The sequence below is a fragment of the Pleurodeles waltl genome, chromosome 4_2 (genome assembly GCF_031143425.1).
Source record: "Pleurodeles waltl isolate 20211129_DDA chromosome 4_2, aPleWal1.hap1.20221129, whole genome shotgun sequence".
In the NCBI taxonomy this organism is placed as follows: Eukaryota; Metazoa; Chordata; class Amphibia; order Caudata; family Salamandridae; genus Pleurodeles; species Pleurodeles waltl.
In genome coordinates this window covers 1037474112-1037493860 of record NC_090443.1, presented here as the reverse complement: position 1 = coordinate 1037493860, position 19749 = coordinate 1037474112, and the positions used below count along the sequence as shown (strand labels likewise).

Sequence of the window (19749 nt, the reverse complement as noted above, 5' to 3'; positions counted from 1 at the left end):
TAGCTGCTACTCTATCTGTTCTGTCCGTCTTACCACCAAGATTCGGGGGTGAGTCGTTGGGGCTATATCAAGAACCCTTTACAATAAGATAACATAACCTCACCAGGGTGGAAAAAACACAGAATAAGGAGGAAAGCCACAAGTAAAGAGCAGAAAACTGAAATTGACCAGAGAGACATCTAATAATGAAGAATTATTAGAATTCTATACAGGGCAGTGCCTGGCAGGCAGCTAGAGCTGTCTGTAGAAAGACATTTCAGAGTAATTTCTACAGCATTATGATGGTACAACATTATGATGTATATAATTTATTTGTACAATGTTGTTAAAAATAGGTACTCAACTTTCTCCCAAGGAGAGCAAAGTAATTTTAAGTTCCTCTGTACAATCCACTAGGCCTATTGGAACAAATGACCTGGTACATACAAAATCTGACTTCCCCATCACCACAATGCCAGTGCCATGAGCCTATGATCACCCATCCAGCATCTATCCAACATGGATGCTGATTACTGGGCATTCTTGTATCAGACTCTGTAACCTGCACCTTATTCAACATGGAAGCCAATTACTGTGTGTCCTTATTCCAGGCTCTCTAACATTCACCTTATCCAACATGGATGCCAATTACTGGGCATCCATGTTTCAGACAATAACCTGCACCTTATCCAACATGGATGCCAATTACTGGGAGTCCTTGTTTAAGACTCTATAAACTGCACCTTGTCCAACATGGATGCCAATTACTGGGCTTCCTTGTTTCAGACTTTGTAACCTGCACCTTATCCAACATGGATGCAGATTACTGGGCGTTCTTTTCCCAGACTCTGTAACCTATACCTTATCTAACATGGAGGCCAATTACTGGGCATCCTTGTCCCAGACTCCGGAACATCTTGCATCGCCGCCTGGCTGAAGAACCCATGCCTGTCGGCACCTAAATATTTTGAGTACCAAACCCTTTATTCTGCTAATGAATTGTGACCATCAGGGCGATGATCGAGGAATACGAGATAGGGACACGCACCTCACATCCACTTAGGTACCACCTACCCTTTATTTCTCCAGGCAGCATGTTATTTCAAACATTCCAAAATAAATCAACCTTAATGCTGATGAGTTAACGTCTTCTTTATAAGGCGCCCATAAGTGTTGTGAATTGATCTGAATGAACATTTCATGCATGTGTGATATTTCTTGTTGAGTGTACGTAGGCAAGCTATCCGTACTGGTAAGTGTGCTGTTGCCGCGAAGCGGGGTGGTGTTAGGAACGCACTAGACATGTCAACTATAGCTTGGTCGTCCATGCTCCTCCCTCGCCCATTTCATCCCTTCATATAATAACCACTACTTACTACTCAAAGAAGTCTTGTTCAAGGCGCTGCCTATTCCCCACACCACTGCGAAGAGGTAGATGAAGGGGCTTTGATTGAGGTTCCGGGGCGAGGGCGACCAGAAGAAGAGGACAATGATGAGGATGGTGTGGATTGCTGCACCTGAGACTAGTGACACCGGGCGCGACAGCTTCAGCATTGAGAGGGACAAGCAGGAGAAGACAGAAGCTGACAGTCCGTACGCAATTATGATGTAGGGGAGGTTCTCCAACCCAATGGCGCAGACACCGTAGCACTGAGGAAAAAAAGTCAGTAACATTATTAGGAATCGATAAAGTGCTAAAGACCATAAACTAAGTTCTACAGCCCTGGTACAACAGGTGAACTTTTAAGGTCTTCTAACCACAATGTCTTAAATCATCTAGTAAAATAATCCTATCTGTTGCAGGGCAGACTAGTCATTGCTTTACCACCTGCCTTCTTCCTAACACTTTTGGGGAGTTAGCATCTTCTGATCACCTGATCTCTCAGTTCTAACGTGTATGCATGGAACAAACCATTGCTTTAAGTATTGCTGAGCCTGGCTAAATACAGATTTATCCCTCAGAGTTTTGCACAGGAGGCAGGGGTGGGGGGCAAATGAGGGCCACTGTAGTTCTTGCAATACCAGGAAAGTATTAGCCCTCTAAGGGTAATTAGAGAAAGTTTTAGAGTTCTGATTAACTTAGAGTTCTTTGTATTGGCTTGTTAGATGGTTCTTGGTGCAATCTTCTTGATTGTTGGAGGACTCACATCAACACATTCCTGCAGCACAAAACCACAAGAGACAGGACTGGGTGCTGCAATGACCTTCTCCGCAGTCCTTAAATCATATCAGGCATGAAATTAAAGCAAAGGCGGTGCTCAAACTCCTGGTGCATCTCAGGAGTTCAGCTGCTCTCAGGGTCCATCTGCCGGACCAAGTGATGCTTCAGTGTTTGGTCCTCATTTACAGCCTGGTCTAAAAACTAGTCTCAAACCAGGCAGCATATAGTGCATCAGCACTGGATATCGAGTAAGTTTCTGTAAACAATTTACACAGCTGGGCATAAATGGGCTTTGCTTCTTTTGTGTGTGTTGTGTTCATATTTTTCCGGTATACACTTGTGAAGAAACAACACTTCTTCCATTAGTTGTAGATGACTTGGATGTATGATTTGGATAAATATGCCCCTGAGAAGGCATGACATTGCTGTGATGTATGGGCTTCCTCTGAATCCTCTTCACCGGAGCGTGCAGTTGCCAAGGAGGTCTCCTCACAATGGGCTGACTCCATGCCGTGACGTATTGATCCAGACATCTCATCAACGGATGAGTGTGCTCCCGCACGTGCCACTTGCCACTCGCTGAGAGCGCCCGCTGATGTACAGGTACATCTACTACTCTCATGGCCGCTGACTCTCGTGCCTACTATGATGAATGCTTACCCATGTACTGCTCGCCCACACCTTGATTCAATGGTTGCCCACTCTCAATGAAGTAATAACAGCTAAAGTAGCAAAACTGAGGAATTAGCTTCATTACGGCACATCCTTCTGCGGTGCTCCTAATGCAGCTGGACTCCTCTGTTCTGGAATTATAATAAAGTTGTTGCCAGTAGCAGACCCCAACCGCTGATGGCCAAACTGGGAGTTGAGGCTTTAGCAAACACGCTTCAAAGCCAAATATCTTCCAAATGCCTCATCCACCCACTTGCGTTGCATGTCTGCCTCAACTGGCATACGTGGAAACCAGAGCCCCACCAAACCTTCTAAGGCCCTTCAACCTTTCACACTCTACACCCCATTCACCAGGTTTCACTAATATTACAGAATACCACAGCTTTCAGTTACTGTTTACACCCATTTTATCACTACCACTAAAGTTTAAACGACCCAGTGGGTGTTAATGACGTTTGTTTCAATTTCCATTGTCTAATTAGTAAACAAAGAGCTCCGGGAAACTGAACATTCTTACTGTCAACCCCTTATGCCCGCTCCCAGGACATACCAGGATGAACCCAGTGCAGACGAAGAGCACCTCGAAGCCACTGTAGATGAAGAAGGGGAACAGATGTCGCAGGCGGTAGTCGCGCATGTGCTTGAAGGGCAGCTGGAAGATGTTGCCCCAGCCGATGCTGCGCAGGTCAATCTCTTCGGTTGGACGGTAGGCGGCCCCGCACAAGACCAGGACCTACAGCAGGGGGGAGAGGTAAAGCACAACAAAGTCTGTTAGATGCTGACTCCCCAATGCCATCCCAACAAAAATCATTTTAAACACTAATCTGATCCTTTAATTTTCCAAAAATTATGAAAGGTCCATCTTATCTCCTTAAATTTATGCACCTCTGCCACAATATTGCCACAGTATTGTTTGAATATTTTGAGTTTCTTCACATTAATGCATCATGCTTTGTGTCTTCAGAGGACTAATTTTACATTTATTTTGTGGTAAGCATTAAAATGTGTAACAAGCTAAATGTAGAGCAAAGATCTTCTGCAGACCACAGAGATATAGGGAGGAAGCAGAAAGGGGGCATAAGAGGGAGAGTGCAGAGAGGAAACTTTGTACAGGACCTAGATGCAAAAGACTTGACAGCAGAGTCAGAAATGCAGTGTAAGCCTGTCCTTTCTTTGAGGCCAAGGGTAGAGTTTAATGTTGCGACGAAGGTGACACTCAAGGACCTTTGAAGTAGGAGCTCATTATTAAGGTGCAGGAAGCAAACAGTATGTAGTAATCATGCTGGGGTGATATGCAGGAATGTAGGTTTATTCAACAGTACAAGACACTGCACAACAGGATTATGTTGAGCTGGCCATAGTGCCTCGCTCCAACTGCCGTTCTCCGGTCAACTCGTCATTAACATTCTATACTAGAATGCACTTGCATCACAAACACTTACAGTCTACAGGATTGAATATTACATTTATACTCTTTCTCTAATACAATAAGAAAAAAACCACAATACTCGCATATACCTTAATTAAAAACTAAAATAAATATATTAACTAAAAATAACTACACAATTAATTATCAATAGTATAACTGAAGTATACATTAATTCATACTACTGCAATGAACACAAGCATATTTGAAAACATAATATAGCAAACATACATATGCTATGATCAACAAGCATATATGGAACTGTCATGTAGCATAAAAGTAAATATATTTTTCAAAAATATTGTCTATGAAACCAGACATTTCAACAATGTCTAGCAGCCAATTTTCCCTGTAGATTGCTTTTACAAACACTAGTTAGATTTTTTTTTGATTCACTTACTATGCTGGAGTCAAACACAAACTCTTCAGTGTTAGTACTCTTTGGTTGTTCATTGTTTTTAATCTTAAATACCTTCCTAACATTCCACCAACTAAGTTTATTGACCCTTATTGCATTTCTGCAAACCCAGTCAATGATCAAGGGTTCTGTTTATTTCATGCTTCCTTTCTTTGTATGCACAGGGGCATTTATTCCTACACAATCACCAACCTTATAATGATGATAAATAACTCTTTTCTTTGAAGCAAAATATTTATTTTAATCCTGTTGAGCCACATGCACATTTTGGCTGATCACAACATCAACATCTTCAGAACATTTTGTTTTACCCACTTTGACAAATCTTGGATGATGGTTTTCTACCCCTCAATAACTCAAATGGTGACATTTTAGTAGAGGAGTGGGGAGTGGTGCGATAAAACCATAGTATGCACCGTACTGCATTTTGTAGTACACAATTGATAGCAATAGCCCATTGAACACATTTGCCCATGTCTCGGTTCATGCGCTCAACTAGCCCATTTGTTTGTGGGTGATAAGATATTTTATACTACCTTGTTGAAGGAAAATGTGAACTCCTTGGCTGATAAATTGTACCTAATTGTCAGAAACAATGACAGATGGAAAACCTTCTCTCAAAAAGATATATTTTAAAAAATCAATGATATTTTTTGATGTTGGATCCCCCATGAACCTGATCTCTGGCCATTTTGAATAATAGTCTATAAGAATCACCTCAAACTTAGAGGAAGAAGGCAAAGAGTTAAATGGACCAACAAGGTCAATGCCAACCTTTTCCCATGACCTGGAAAGAAGTTCAATCGGTTGCAAAGGAGGATTCCTGGTTTTGAGACCATTTTTCAAAATTGTTACATATGACGTGATCACCAACATGTTCATCGATGATTTTATCCGTACTAGGCCACCAGAAGGTTTCACACACTATGCGCTTAGTTAGTGTCGTACCTAAATGGCCCTCATGCACACCACATATTCTTTTTTGCAAATTCTCAGGAGGCACAAATTTCTCTCGACACATGAGTATGTCATCCTCCACTGAGAGTTCAGAAGAAATTTTAACAAATGTCTGGAATTGATGTGGAACATTTCTTTCTTTAGGCCATCTATTTTTCACAAACTTTATCACTTGTATCAACAAAGCATCTTTGTTCAACTCTTCCCTCCATTCCACTTCACTAAAAGCACACATGTTTTCAATATCTATGGATGCTATGAAACAGCTTTCAAGCTCTTCCTCATCAACTATGTCTACATCAACTTTGTCAATGGGGAACCTCAATAAGTAGTCCGCTCTGACATTTCTATTTACAGAAGATATGCAACTTCAAAATCATATTGAAACAGTTCTGCAGAAAACCTAGCACTACATGGAGTGTGATCCTTAATGTTATCTCCTGTCAATATGGATACTAATGGGCTGTGATCGGTTCTTAAAAGTAAATGACTTCCCCATATGTAGGGATGAAATTTCCTGATAGCCCACCAACAAGCCAATAGTTCTTTCTCAATTACAGAAAAGTTAGCTTTAGCTTCTTTCAACACTCTTGATGCATACCCAAGTGTGTTCACCACTCCAAGACCAGAACTGCTGGCAACAACTGTTATAGTAAATATTTCTTTGGGATCAAATGGTTTTAAAATGTTAGACCCTGCCATCTGGGATTTAATCCAAACCTCTTGACACAACTTATCCCACACAAATTGAACATTATTCCTCAACATAGAAGTCAGTGATTTGACCTTTGATGCGTAATCAGGTATGAATCTTGAATAAAATTCACAAAGTCCAATAAATGACTTAAGACCTGTTTTATCAACTGGCGGGGATGCATCAGTAATAGCTTTAACAAGTCCAGCTCTTGGCTCAATTCCATGTTCAGATACTACATGCCCCAAATACTCGACTCTGTCCTTCAAAAACAGACACTTCTCACTTTGTAATGCCATCCCTATTTCCTGCATAATGCTCAATACCTGTGCTAAAATAGTGTCATGTTCCACTCTTGTTCATCCAAAGATCAGAACATCATCCTGAAAGACCACTACTCCTTTGACATCCTTAATGCATATGGAATACAATCCTGTGAAAGAATGCAGCAGCTGACGCCAACCAAAATGGTATACTGCAGTATTGAAATGTTCCAATAGGGGACACAAAAGCAGTAAGGTGTCTGGAAGATAGATTTAACAAAACTTGGTGATAGGCTGCTGCTAAATCAAGTTTTGAGAACCTCTTAGACCCACTAACCATGGTTAATAGTTCAGTGATCTTAGGGAGGGGATATGAATCTACCCAAATAAGTTTATTCAAGCTGGGAAGGTCCACACACACTCGCAAATCACAATTTTCTTTTCCTTGCCTCTACCAAAGGTGACAGCCATAATAAGGACTCAATTGGTTCAATTATACCTTTTACACAAAGGCCATTCAATTCTTGTTCCAATTTCTCTCTGACACTAAAAGGCACACTCCTCAGTCTATGTTTGACTGGGATGGTTCCCTCTTTGTCTTTGATGAGTGAATCCCTTAATCCTGCCTAATTGTGTGTTAAATACAGAATGAAAATGTTTTGTGAGTTCTTCAGTATCATCATTGCAATCAATAACAGAAACTTGGTCTTTGGTGCCTGGAAAAGACCCTGGTGAAAGCACCCTAAAATTGATAAACCTTTAATTGCCACATAACCTTTTCCTAGAATGTCCTTTCCCCTAAATTCCAGAACATCTTCAAAATATCCAGCAAGATCAATTTTGCGACCTATCAGGTGGTTCCAGAGGTCTACTCGCCTTTAACATTCCATACTAGAATGCACTTGCATCACAAACACCTACTGACCACAGTGTTGGATACTACATAGTACCAATGGAATGCAATGAACCAGAAGAAGTTGCCAATGATGGACCTTATTCAAGCAATTCCACCCAGCACTTTGTTTTTAGAGGTGGGCAGACCAGAGAACTTATGGGAAGCACTGAGCCAGAGCGAAGCCGGGGGTCTTGGCTCTAAGAGCCAGAACAAGAACTGAGCCAGTTTAAATCAATGTCATGCTGTGTCAGAGGAGGGCGGGAGAGTGAGCAAGAGAGATGCACAGGCAGGAGGCAGCAATGTCTGACCCATTGATGTAGATAGTGATGATGTGACAGGCTGGTGCCCTCAGTGGTCTGACAGTGCAAGCAGTCAAGGTCAGTCGCACTACTGACTTTGCCCCAGCCCTACCTGCTGTTCACACCAGCTTGTTGCAGTCTCACCCCTCTTCCACAGTGTGTCTTTTTTTGTCTTAATTCTTTCTCTCGTATCACATTTCTCACCGCTCCCATGACACATGTCCTCTATTTTCTCACTCACATGCCCTGTACTAAGCTATCACCTGTCTCCTTCCCTGCCCTATCTCTTCCTGACCGTGGTCCATTTTCCTCAGTCCTCTCCTTCTACCTCTCGACTGCTTTGTCTGTTCCTTTACAGTCTCTCTCCTCTTCCTCTATGGCTGATGCCATGTGCTGAAGAAGTGAATCACTCACTCATAGCTCACTCCGGCTGGGCTCGTTTCTAGTTCGAGTAGCCAGACACCTGGCACGAGCCAGGGTCAGGTGTTCTGTGGCTTGATCACCTCTATTTGGCTTTCCCAGTCAGTTTGCCTACACTGCACAACCTGACAAAAATACCAGAGATTGCAGTGTCATATGCAATTTGGGGGCGACTCACCAATTAAGTACAATAAGCCCACTAGGGAGCAGGGTGAATCCTGGAAGGGGCGAGGTGACCCCAGACACGCCCATTCTGCTGGACATGGTGTCTGTTCTGTGGGGGTGCTTTTTAAGTAGATGCGTAGGACAGCAGCATCCAAACCAGGCACTGGATGGATCACAAACATGCAGTGAATATACTAATGATTGCGGCAATGAGTCTATCAATTGCCTAGTTATATTTTTTACTTGATGGGTGTTTATATGTTATATATATATATATAATCTCCAACCAAGAATATATATGCTGCACTTCAGGTAATACCATGAGCAAGACTTGTAGTCGAAACACGTCCGTGGTGGGGCAACTTGGTGTTTGCTGAATAATAAATTGAACAAATACTCTCCTGGAGTGCAGCGTACACATTCTTTGTTGGAGGTTTGATTTCGGGGAAGGTAGAACCCCGACGACGCTAGCACTGGCTCAAACGTGTGCACTGCATTGGACCACTTTGTTTTGCCTATATATATATATATAGTTTATGGTGCATATAATTTGCATAAACTGTAACAATACTTTATAGTATTAAGATGCTGTAGTGGGTATATAAAAAGAGTCTCTTATTTGTCATGTTGCTTGGAGTTCCAGGGTCTCAACAAGCAATGTGCTTCCTTTTTTACTAATGAGTGTTAGCTACATTCCTTATGTGCAGAATATGAAACGGTTTCTCTCAACAGGTTTATATTCACAAATTGCACACAAAAATTCTCAACCTGTTATATTCCTTAAAATCCGGCATGAAAAATTGACCTTCCGTCCCTTATGTTTTTTAAATGGACCCCTGCTTCCTTTTACCTTCTGTCTGCCTCTTCTGTATACAAGTTACTCTAAAACCTCATGCCTATCGGCCTTAAAATTCTTTTTGGATACCATAACAATATCTAATAATTCCAGCAAACAATAGCCCCCTCTAATGATCACATCTACATCAACAACGTACCACAAAGAAACTGCATTGAATGCATGGAGTGAGCATGCAAAATTAACCCCAAAAAAGAATGGACTGACCATTAACTTTGGGCTCCTTGTTAGGGCGCTACTCACCGTAAAGTGCTTTGAGACCTCGTCAGGGGTAGTAAGCGCTATATAAATACACTTTAAACACTTTCAAATATAGCTATGATTGCTTGTGTCCCAGTTTAGATGGGGTGCAGCCTACCAATTCTGGCTGGATGGCTCCTTGAAGGGCGGGGCCAAGACTGATTTGCATTTGGGGTTGCGCGTTTGCCTACATCTGAAGAAGGACTGCTGCCGGGGGGTTGCGCGTTTGCCTACATCTGAAGAAGGACTGCTGCCGGATCCCTGGGGGCGGGGCCAAGACCCCTTTAAAAACCACACAGCGCGCCCGCTTCGCGCGTTGCGCGTTTGCCTACATCTGAAGGACTCCTGCCGGATCCCTGTGGGCGGGGCCAAGACCCCTTTAAAAATCACACAGCGCGCCCGCTTCGGGGGACGCGCGTTTGCCTACATCTGAAGAAGGACTGCTGCCGGATCCCTGGGGGCCGGGCCAAGACCCCTTTAAAAATCACACAGCGCGCCCGCTTCGCGGGTTGCGCGTTTGCCTACATCTGAAGAAGGACTGCTGCCGGATTCCTGGGGGTGGGGCCAAGACCCCTTTAAAAATCACACAGCGCCCCCGCTTCGCGGGTTGCACGTTTGCCTACATCTGAAGAAGGACTGCTGCCGGATCCCTGGGGGCGGGGCCAAGAGCCCTTTAAAAATCACACAGCTCGCCCGCTTCGCGGGTTGCGCGTTTGCCTACGTCTGAAGAAGGACTGCTGCCGGATCCCTGGGGGCGGGGCTAAGACCCCTTTAAAAATCACACAGCGCTCCCGCTTCGCAGGACGTGCCCGGGCGAAGCCCGGGCCAAGGGCGGGCCCGTCCTTTGCCCGTCAGTGGCCGGAAGAGGTTGGGCTGGGCCATACCCCTTGGTTTTTGATTTTTCCTTGTGCTTCTTAGGGGTTTAGTGAGAGCCTCCCCTCTTTTCTTTATTCCCTTTTTTAAACATGGGGAAGCGTAAAGCGCGCACCAGTCCTGATCATGTAGTTGTTAAATCCAAAACTTAAAAACGTAATAGAGTAACGCAAGCCCACTCAAACTGTGTCTCCAGAGAAATCGATAATTTAATCGAGGAAGTGGAATCTATTCTTAAAGAAAAGGAGGGTAATGCCTGTAACAGACTGAAACCTGGGACTCTGCTTCCGTTCCTAACAACAGGCTCTAACATTTCTACCGATGCCCAGCCTTTGATAACTTCTGTGCAAGCTCCTGCCTTATCTAGGCAGTTGTGTTTGCCTAAATCCCCTTCTCCACCTGGTTCAGTGGATAATTCGGATGCTACCCTTCTTGATCCTATCCTTTGTGGCATTCCTTGTGCTAATCGGTTTTCCATTTTGGACCGTTCTGATTTGGTGGGGGATAAAAAACCTTTGATTCCTCCACCTCTTATCACTCTTTGTGATCCTCCAGGTGAAGATGTGCTAACTATAGTTTCCAGTTTAAAACGAGAAGTTGGGGAGTTGAAGGGTCTATTGTTTGAGGTCCTCAAACTACTTTAAAAAACTGGCTCATCTCCCCAGTCTACTTCGATTCCAGTGCCAGCACAATCTTCCTGTTCTCTGGATCCGGTTGCTTTGCCAGTTATTTCTTCATCATTTGGGGATCTCAACAAGGGCCCCGCCAATAAGCCATCTCATGGGAAACATTTGGCCATTTCGGCAGTACATTCGATATCTCCTTTTTCTAACTCTGACCAAATAGTGGCCCATTCCGCTCATGTGTCTAATCCAAACTGCATCTATTTGTGCAATGTCCCTCCTCTCACATCTTATACCAGAGAAGATACTTCCTCTCTTATTAACAAGGTGTCATATTGGATCCGCCACACTAGGGGCTGTGCCTCTATTATTCTTTCTGACATTGTCTTTGCTTCTCGTGTACGCAGCTGTCCGGGTGGACGTGACACCATTAAAATTATCCTTGTTAATTCTGAGCTAGTTAGGGGACTTTTGCAGATGGACGCCCGCAACCTGCTAAGAACTGACTTGAATATACATTTTAGTGAACGTTTGCCTGTTGCTGGACACAAGATCTTGCCCGCTCATCCTTTTAGGTCTAAGAAAAATCCCTGTAACGTTCCAGTTTCTGCTGCTATGTCTGGTTTGTTGTCTTTTCCTGTCGATGGGGCTGCTTTGGTCCACAATCCTAAAGGTGTTGATACTCGAGACCCCAATTTTTTAGGGGCCACATCTGATGTGGATTGACTACACCCCTTTAATTCCTGTAATTCTAGTGTTCCATACGAGCTACCACCAAGCTCTTCAACCAGCCTAGGTGGTCCCATTTTAAGTGCCTCATTTTGTATTCCTACATTAATTCCTATTCCAGTTCTGGACATTGATTCTGGCACGCTCACTTGTACCACTCCATCTCCTTTAGGGAATTTATTGTCCTGGAACCTGTCAGGTATTAAGAGCAAATTGGTTGATTCTGAGTGGGGGGATTATGTTGAATCCTATTCCAGCTGCATGTTTCAGGAAACTTGGGCAACGGATGGTGTGTACAGGCAAGGCTACTGCTCGCTTACAAAAAAGGCAATCCAATCCTCGAGGGGAAGGGCGGTTGGGGGCCTTTGTACTTGGGTCAAGCTGTCGGAGATGGGTAAGGTAAAGGAAATTGCTGTTGACTCTTGTGACATTTTAGCCATATCAATACAGCCAAAATCTGGCACCCCTGTGCTATGCATTAATATCTATAACCGACCAGGCCCTATTAATCAGCAGTCCGACACTATCCATCTTCTGCATAATTTTTTATCTGAATTCCACTCTAAATATCGTATCATCATTGCAGGTGATCTCAATGTTCAAATTGAACTTGGCTCAGCTTTCGTTGAGTCAACTGAAGATGAAGTGTGGAATGTTTCCCCGATTTTACCTCAACCTACGTCACTTATTCCCTCCCTTAGGGCGTCTCAGATAATAGACCTTGCACTTACATATGGCCTTCGTTTTGGAAATGGCCGTTTTCCAAACGATACTCATGCTAGGCCCACCTTTTTTAGAGGACACTATAGTAGTTTTTTGGATTATGTTATTGTAGATTTACGAGTTTGGCATTTCATAATTAACGTAGAGGTGGGTCTTCCCCGTACTAGTGATCATGCCCCTTTGCAAATTGCATATAAGACAGCCCTAGTTTCAGTGTCTGATCTGCCCACTGTTTTGGTTGAATCCAATCATTTGCTGGAACTGTCCACTAATTACACGTCTATTTGCAAGTTATCGAAACTCAAATATGAGGATCACTTATGGGAGTGTCTGGCGGAGGCTGCTAGTAATCGCGATGCCAAGCTCTTTTGGACGTTGGTTTCGCGTAGTGATTCTGCCCTGTCATCTACTCCTGAATGTCATATTGATTCAGGAACTTGGTTCTCCTATTTTGGGGAACTGTATGGCTCTCAGTCGGATTTTGATGACACTCTCATAGATTTTGCATTGTGCCAGCCTGAAATGCCTCCCTTTACCTTAAAAGAAACAGAGTTGGCAATCTGCGCTCAAAGATCTGGTAGGGTCCCTGGCCAAGATGGTATTCCTTCGGATCTGTATAACCCCAGATCTATCTGTATGACCCGGTACATCAATAGGGTATCAAACACTGCCGTGACAACTCGATCTTATCCGGTCTTGTGGAAGATGGCAATTATTGTCCCCGTTCATAAAAAAGGAGACAAGAGTTCCCCCGGGAATTATAGACCTATTAGTTTACTTGACAACTTGCAGAAAATCTTTTCGTACCAGTTGTTAACTAGACTAAAACACTGGATAACGAAAAACCAGGTCTTAAGTCATCTTCAGGCGGGATTTAGGGACAAGGTCAGTACCATCGATCAGATCTTCGAATTTATTACCATTAAGTGGAAGATCGTAGACGCAGATAAAGGCCACTTATTTGTGGCCTTTGTCGACTTGAAATCTGCGTTTGACCTTGTCCGCGTGCCAAGCTCTGGGAGGTCCTCAGTACTACTGGTGTTCCGGGTTCTATGATTAATATGATCAAGGATCTTTATTCTGACAACTGTGCTAAGGTCCGCTGGGGTGCCACTGGCGACCTGACTCCAGCTTTTCCAACTGCCCGTGGTGGGAGGCAAGGGTGCGTTTTGGCACCCACCTTGTTTCTTTTGTTTTTGTTCTTTTGTTTATTAATGCTTGTTTGCCATACCTTTTAGATTGCCAAAGTGATGCCCCTAACTTGGGCAGGCAGAAGCTTCCTTGTCTCTTATTTGCAGACGATACTTTATTACTATCACGTACTGCCATGGGCCTTTCTAGATTGCTCTCCAGATTTCTGGAGTTTTGTACTGACCATGGGCTATCAATTAATTCAGCAAAAACAAAATATATGGTCCTCGGGGACATCAGGCATAAAATGAAAAGGCCTGTATATTTAGACGGTGTTCCCTTGGAAAGGGTGGGTACCTTTGACTATTTAGGCATCAAAGTGGAAGATTCACATCTCTGGCATGCTCAACGCCAAAAATCTTTATTATGCCTGAAGCAGACGGCGGCGGCATTGTTAGATTTGCCTCAAGATCCCCCAAATTTGCAATGTCCCCTGCCCTTGAAATATATAAATCTCAAGCTAGGGGTGGCGCCTTATATGGCGCCGAACTCTGGGGCCCCTGCAACTTGGCGAATTTGGCAAGGGCAGAAAATCAGTTTCTAAAAATGTTGCTAAAGGTCCCATCGAGCACTCCATCTCTGCCTATTCAACTGGACCTAAACCTCTTCTCAATCTCGCAGATTGCTGCTTTAAGGCCTCTGTTGTTTTGGATTCGGTTATGGACAACAGATGCCCGAATTCCTTTTCGCTGTGGGCTTCTTAATTTGGTGGGCCGTGATTCTATTGTCAAAATCAAATGGTGCGCCTTTGTCGAACAATCTTTTTCCCAGCTCGGCTTAGGGTCCTATTGGCAGGATCCTATCTCCATTCCTAAAAACGCTGCACAGCTGTTAAAGGATGCTTTTTGGCATAATGTTCAGGTTGGCCAATTTGCTAGTTCTATTCCATTGTCTATGTCTGACAATTTCTTATCTGTCAAATGTCATTATGAATTTGAGCCTTTTATGGATGCAGCATTATCGCCATTTGCTCGTGCCCTTTTTATTAGGTTCAGGATTGGGTCTCTCCCCTTGTGCTGCTTAACGTATAAATGGTCGCGCTCAACTAATAGATCTAAATTATGCCCGATGGGCTGTAAAAGTGAAGAGACTGGTTTACATGTTTTTTTTCACTGTCATACGTATCACAAACAGAGAGCATTTTGGCTCATCCCGCTTTGCAAACGAATAGGTGTTAGATTTAGTTTCCATGCTGAGAGAATTTTAAGATGCGACCCGTCCGTCCAGATAGTTTTACCAGTGGCAAAATTCCTTGAGTCAATCTGGCGGTTGAGATTAGCAGTTTTAAGGAAAAAGATTAGGTAGTTAATCCTTAGTTTTACTTACGTATATTTATTGAATTTGGATGCATGATTGTAGTTTCTGTTTCATAGGATATAGATATTGTTTTTTAATATCATTGCTTATTTATTGACCTATGGAATAATTAATATTGTTTTATGTTGTGAGAATTTTAAAATGTGATCCATCCGTCTAGACAGTTTTATCAGTGGCAAAAAAAAATTCGGGGAGTCAATTTTTAGATTTTTTTATGTATATTTATCAAATTGGATGCGTGATTTTAGTTCTTACTCTATAGGATATAGACATGGGTTCATTATATTATTAATCATTTACTGATTTATGGAATCAGTCTTTTGCTGAGTGGACCTTTTTTATATCAAGAGGTGTTCATCTGGCTGTTCATTTTGTTTGATTCTTAAACTCCTTTATTATTCTTTTATAAATTTCTATTGTGTCCTTATTGTTTTTTTTTTTTTTCCTTGATGTGTATTGTACTTTTATGGTATGTTTTTTTACTTACCGAAATAAAGTTAAATGATGATGATGATGATTTGCATTTTGTTTGCTCACACTTAGCGGAAAATGATGGAAGTCACCCAGACAAATTGCAAGTGGCCAAGATTAACTCGAGCATTACATCCAGGACCTTTTTTGGTTACCACTTGAGCGGAAAATAAAGGTGATGGACGGACTTTGAGGGTCTGGACAAGACCAGCTCTGTTCCTAGGCAGGGCTTCAGCAGAGAGGGACAGACGCTGGCCGGACTTCAGCAGATAGAGATATGAAGAAGGCGGGACTTCAGCAGAGAGGGACAGACGCTGGCTGGACTTCAACAGAGAGGGATAGATGCTGTCCAGACTTCAGCAGACAGAGTTAGGAAAAAAGGCGGGACTTCAGCCGAGAGGGACAGGCGCTGGCTGAACTTCAGCAGAGAGGGATAGATGCTGGCTGGACTTCAGCAGATAGAGTTATGAAGAAGGCGGGACTTCAGCAGAGAGAGACAGACGCTGGCTGGACTTCAGCAGATAGAGTTAGGAAAAAGGCGTGACTTCAGCAGAGAGGGACAGACGCTGGCTGAACTTCAGCAGAGAGGGATAGATGCTGTCCAGACTTCAGCAGACAGAGTTAGGAAAAAAGGCGGGACTTCAGCAGAGAGGGACAGACGCTGGCTGAACTTCAACAGAGAGGGATAGATGCTGTCCAGACTTCAGCAGACAGAGTTAGAAAAAAAGGCGGGACTTCAGCAGAGAGGGACAGGTGCTGGCTGAACTTCAGCAGAGAGGGATAGATGCTGGCTGGACTTCAGCAGAGAGGGATAGACGCCGGCTGGACTTCAGCAGACAGAGTTAGGAAGAAGGCGGGACTTCAGCAGAGAGGGATACACACTGGCTGGACTTCTGCTTACAGGGAAAGATGCTGGCCGGACTTCAACAGAGAGGGATAGATGCTGGCCAGACTTTAGCAGACAGAGTTAGGAAAAAAGGTGGGACTTCAGCAGAGAGGGACAGACGCTGGCTGAACATCAGCAGAGAGGGATAGATGCTGGCTGGGTTTCAGTAGATAGATTTAGGAAGAAGGCAGGACTTCAGCAGAGAGAGAGAGAAAGATGCTGGCTGGACTTCAGCAGAGAGGAATAGACACTGGCTGGACTTCAGCAGAGAGGGATAGACACTGGCCGGACTTCAGCAGAGAGGGACAGACGCTGGCCGGATTTCAGCAGAGAGGGACAGACGCTGGCCGGACTTCAGCAGAGAGGGACAGACGCCGGCTGGACTTCAGCAGACAGAGGTAGGAAGAAGGCGGGACTTCAGCAGAGAGGAATACACACTGGCTGGACTTCAGCAGAGAGGGACAGATGCTGGCCAGTCTTTAGCAGAGAGGGATGGACGCTGGCTGGACTTCAGCAGACAGAGTTAGGAATAAGGCGGGACTTCAGCAGAGAGGGACAGATGCGGCCGGACTTCAACAGAGAGGTATAGACACTGGCTGGACTTCAGCAGAGAGGGACAGACACTGGCCAGACTTCAGCAGAGAGGTACAGACGCTGGCCAGACTTCAGCAGCGAGGGATGGATGCTGGCTGGACTTCAGCAGAGAGGGATGGACGCTCGCTGGACTTCAGCAGACAGAGTTAGGTGAGACTTCATGCAGAGCGGGTCAGAAGAGGCGGGACTTCACTAGCTGTCGTGAACTCACACGGTGCCACCTTGTGTCACACAAGTTTGGCTCCCTTCACACGGTCACCCAGTGAGGAGCCAAAATCTGATGGTGGCAGGCAAGGTGAGCTGGAAACCACTGCAAAGAGAAGACTTCCAGCTCGTCTTTTGAGGCTCCAAACAGCTGATGTCCATTAAGGGGTGTGAAAACCGCCCCGGATATCAAGCAGTTTCAATGTTTTTTTGGTGCAAGAAGGTCATCAATAGGGGCAGAAGTCCCTCTCGGGAAGTTCTTGCCATAAAGCCCTGCCCCTCCAAGGCCACACCCTCTCTCACATGGCAAATTTCATTCTCAAGTTGGCAGGTCTGCTTCAGGCAGAGAGGGCTAGAAGAGGAGGGACTATAAGAAGAGAGGGTTAGAAGCTGCCTGGGTCAGTTTGACAGTTGGGCTGTTTGTGAATCCCCTTTAGACAGTGAGACAAAGGGAGCTGGGGTGTAGCCTGCATGTCCTGATGAGCCATCTGGGCTAGAGTGGAGGGAGAAGTGGTCACTTGCACCTTAATGGGCTCTGCCTGCCCTCTCACAATGCAGTCTCCAACCCCCTGATCTGTGTCTGGGGCCTGGCCTGGGCAAGGCAGGATCTTGTGAACAGAGACTTTCCTTTGAAGTTTGCCAACTTCAAAGGCAAAAAGGGGTATAAGTAGTGGACCCAAAACCCCAGACTTAGGATTTATTCAAGATCACTTCTGGAAACAGGAGGAACCTCTGCCAAGGAGAAGAGCTGAAGAGCTGAACAGTAGTACTGCCCCTGCCTGTGACTGTGCTTTGTGGGTCTATCGTGCAGTTGCTGCTTCTACCTGTAAAAAGGGGACAAAGACAGGCCTCCGTGGTATATTCCTTCTTGTGAAGAATCTCCAAGGGCTTGAATTGAGCTTGCCGCCTGTTTTGAAGTCTCAGGGCCATCAAATACTTCCTCTGCCAGCACTTGGACTCTGCAGAGACTCCTACCCTGCCAAGTGGTGCCCTATCCCAGGCCAAGAGATGAAAATCCACGCACAGAACACTGTGCGGGCAAATTTTTGACGCACCGTCTGCAACGCGGCTTATAAACGGCACACCCCCAAGCCTTGCGTCTAAAATCGATACTCCTCCTTTATTGCGGCTGGGACATCGACGCATCGCGGCTGGAGAAACAACGTGCAACACTCGCTTGCGGCTGCTGATAATGGCGCAAACCCCACGCAGCGCAGTTTTCTAACACTGTGCAACAGGGTTTTCCACGCATCGTCCCTGGGCGTCAACCTGACTCTGCGCAGATCCAATCTGCCCCCTCCAGAAATCAACGCATTGCTCTCTTTCGAGGGAGGAAAACTACACATCGCCAACCCGACCGGCAAGGAAATGATGCACAGCCTCCCTTGTGAGGAAGGAATCAACGCATCGTTGCATTTTCCGATGCACGCTCACCCGTGTGGCTTTATTTTTTACGCTAACCAGGTACTTTATGCAAAATCAACGTTTCCATTGTTTTCTATGGAGTAAAGCTCTTATTCTTTTGAAAATTCATATTTTTACTTGTGTACGTTGGATTTTTGTAGTTTTGGTCTTGTTTGATTTTGTTAAATATTTCCTATTTTTCTAAACTGGCGTGGTGTCCTTTTTATAGAGTTTTCACTGTATTCCTGTGTGTGTTGGTACAAATACTTTACACATTGCTTCTGAAGTTAAGCCTACCTGCTCGTGCCAAGCTACCAAGAGGGTGAGCGGGGACTGAGTGTGATTCGCCTTTACCCTGGCTAAAGTGAGGGTCCTTGCTTGGACAGGGGGTAACCTGACTGCCAACCAAAGATCCCATTTCTGATCATTAGGAAGGTTGGAGCTTTTCTAAATACAAATGAAACCACCTATCCTCCATACTATATTCTGTTTGATGCACCGGCACTGCTCCCAAAAATGAATCTGCAGATACTAATTTAATTTTTAGCCTCCAGTTTCAAATTCCTTGACATTTACAGCAAGGGCGGCTTTTCTGCTATGGTGGAGGAGGGTCCGCCTCTCCCCCCCGCCAGCAGCAGCAGCTGCAAAGGTTTTATAGTAAAAACATAATAAACTTGGTTTATTATGTTTTTACTACAAAAGTGGGTGGGGCCACGGGCGTGACTGGGACAGAGGGGGAGTGCACAGCACTCCCCCTCAGTACACGTGTATGTTTGGCCGGCCGTCTCAGGCCGGCCAAGCATACATGCACAGTAGGCTCTGTCAAACCCAGCAACGCAGTGCCGGATTGGAGAGAGCGGGCACAGGCTCCCAGTCTGCCTCAGAGCACCCTGGCTGGGCGTTCCGTCCAATCCTACTGTTGCTTTCAACAACTGGTACAGAGGGTTAGAAGAGGCGGGGCTTCAGCCTGTTGGGGGCAGAACAAAACAGACCCCGCCTGTGACAGCTGTACTGGGGGGAGGCTGTCTTTCCATCAGACGGACGATCAGAGCTAAGACACACCTTCCCCATGTGGAATGACTCTCCTGGGAGCTCAGTTCTGCCCTAACTCGCCCTATTCTGTACATCACCTGCCTATCTGTGTACATTGCCCCTGGTACAGGAGATGGAGAGGCCACGACCCCCAGGCTGGCCCCCTAGTCACGTGACCAGGCACTGAGGCTTCCAGGAGCTCAGTGCCCTTGGCACGGTCTTCTGGTGCGGGGAATCTCTGCTGCCCCCAGCTCCAT

The 19749-nt window shown here is 44.9% G+C and overlaps 1 protein-coding gene across 1 annotated transcript in view; it reads right to left on the bottom strand.

Moving 5' to 3' along the window:
* The window catches only part of UNC93B1 (unc-93 homolog B1, TLR signaling regulator), a 123768-nt gene that overhangs the window by 12016 nt on the left and 92003 nt on the right, over window positions 1–19749 (bottom strand). The window contains exons 9-10 of the mRNA XM_069232967.1: window positions 3363–3545; window positions 1356–1629 (exon numbers count right to left, since the gene is read on the bottom strand). Of these exons, the coding sequence (XP_069089068.1) occupies window positions 1356–1629; window positions 3363–3545 (457 nt within the window). The remainder of the gene's footprint in view (window positions 1–1355; window positions 1630–3362; window positions 3546–19749) is intronic.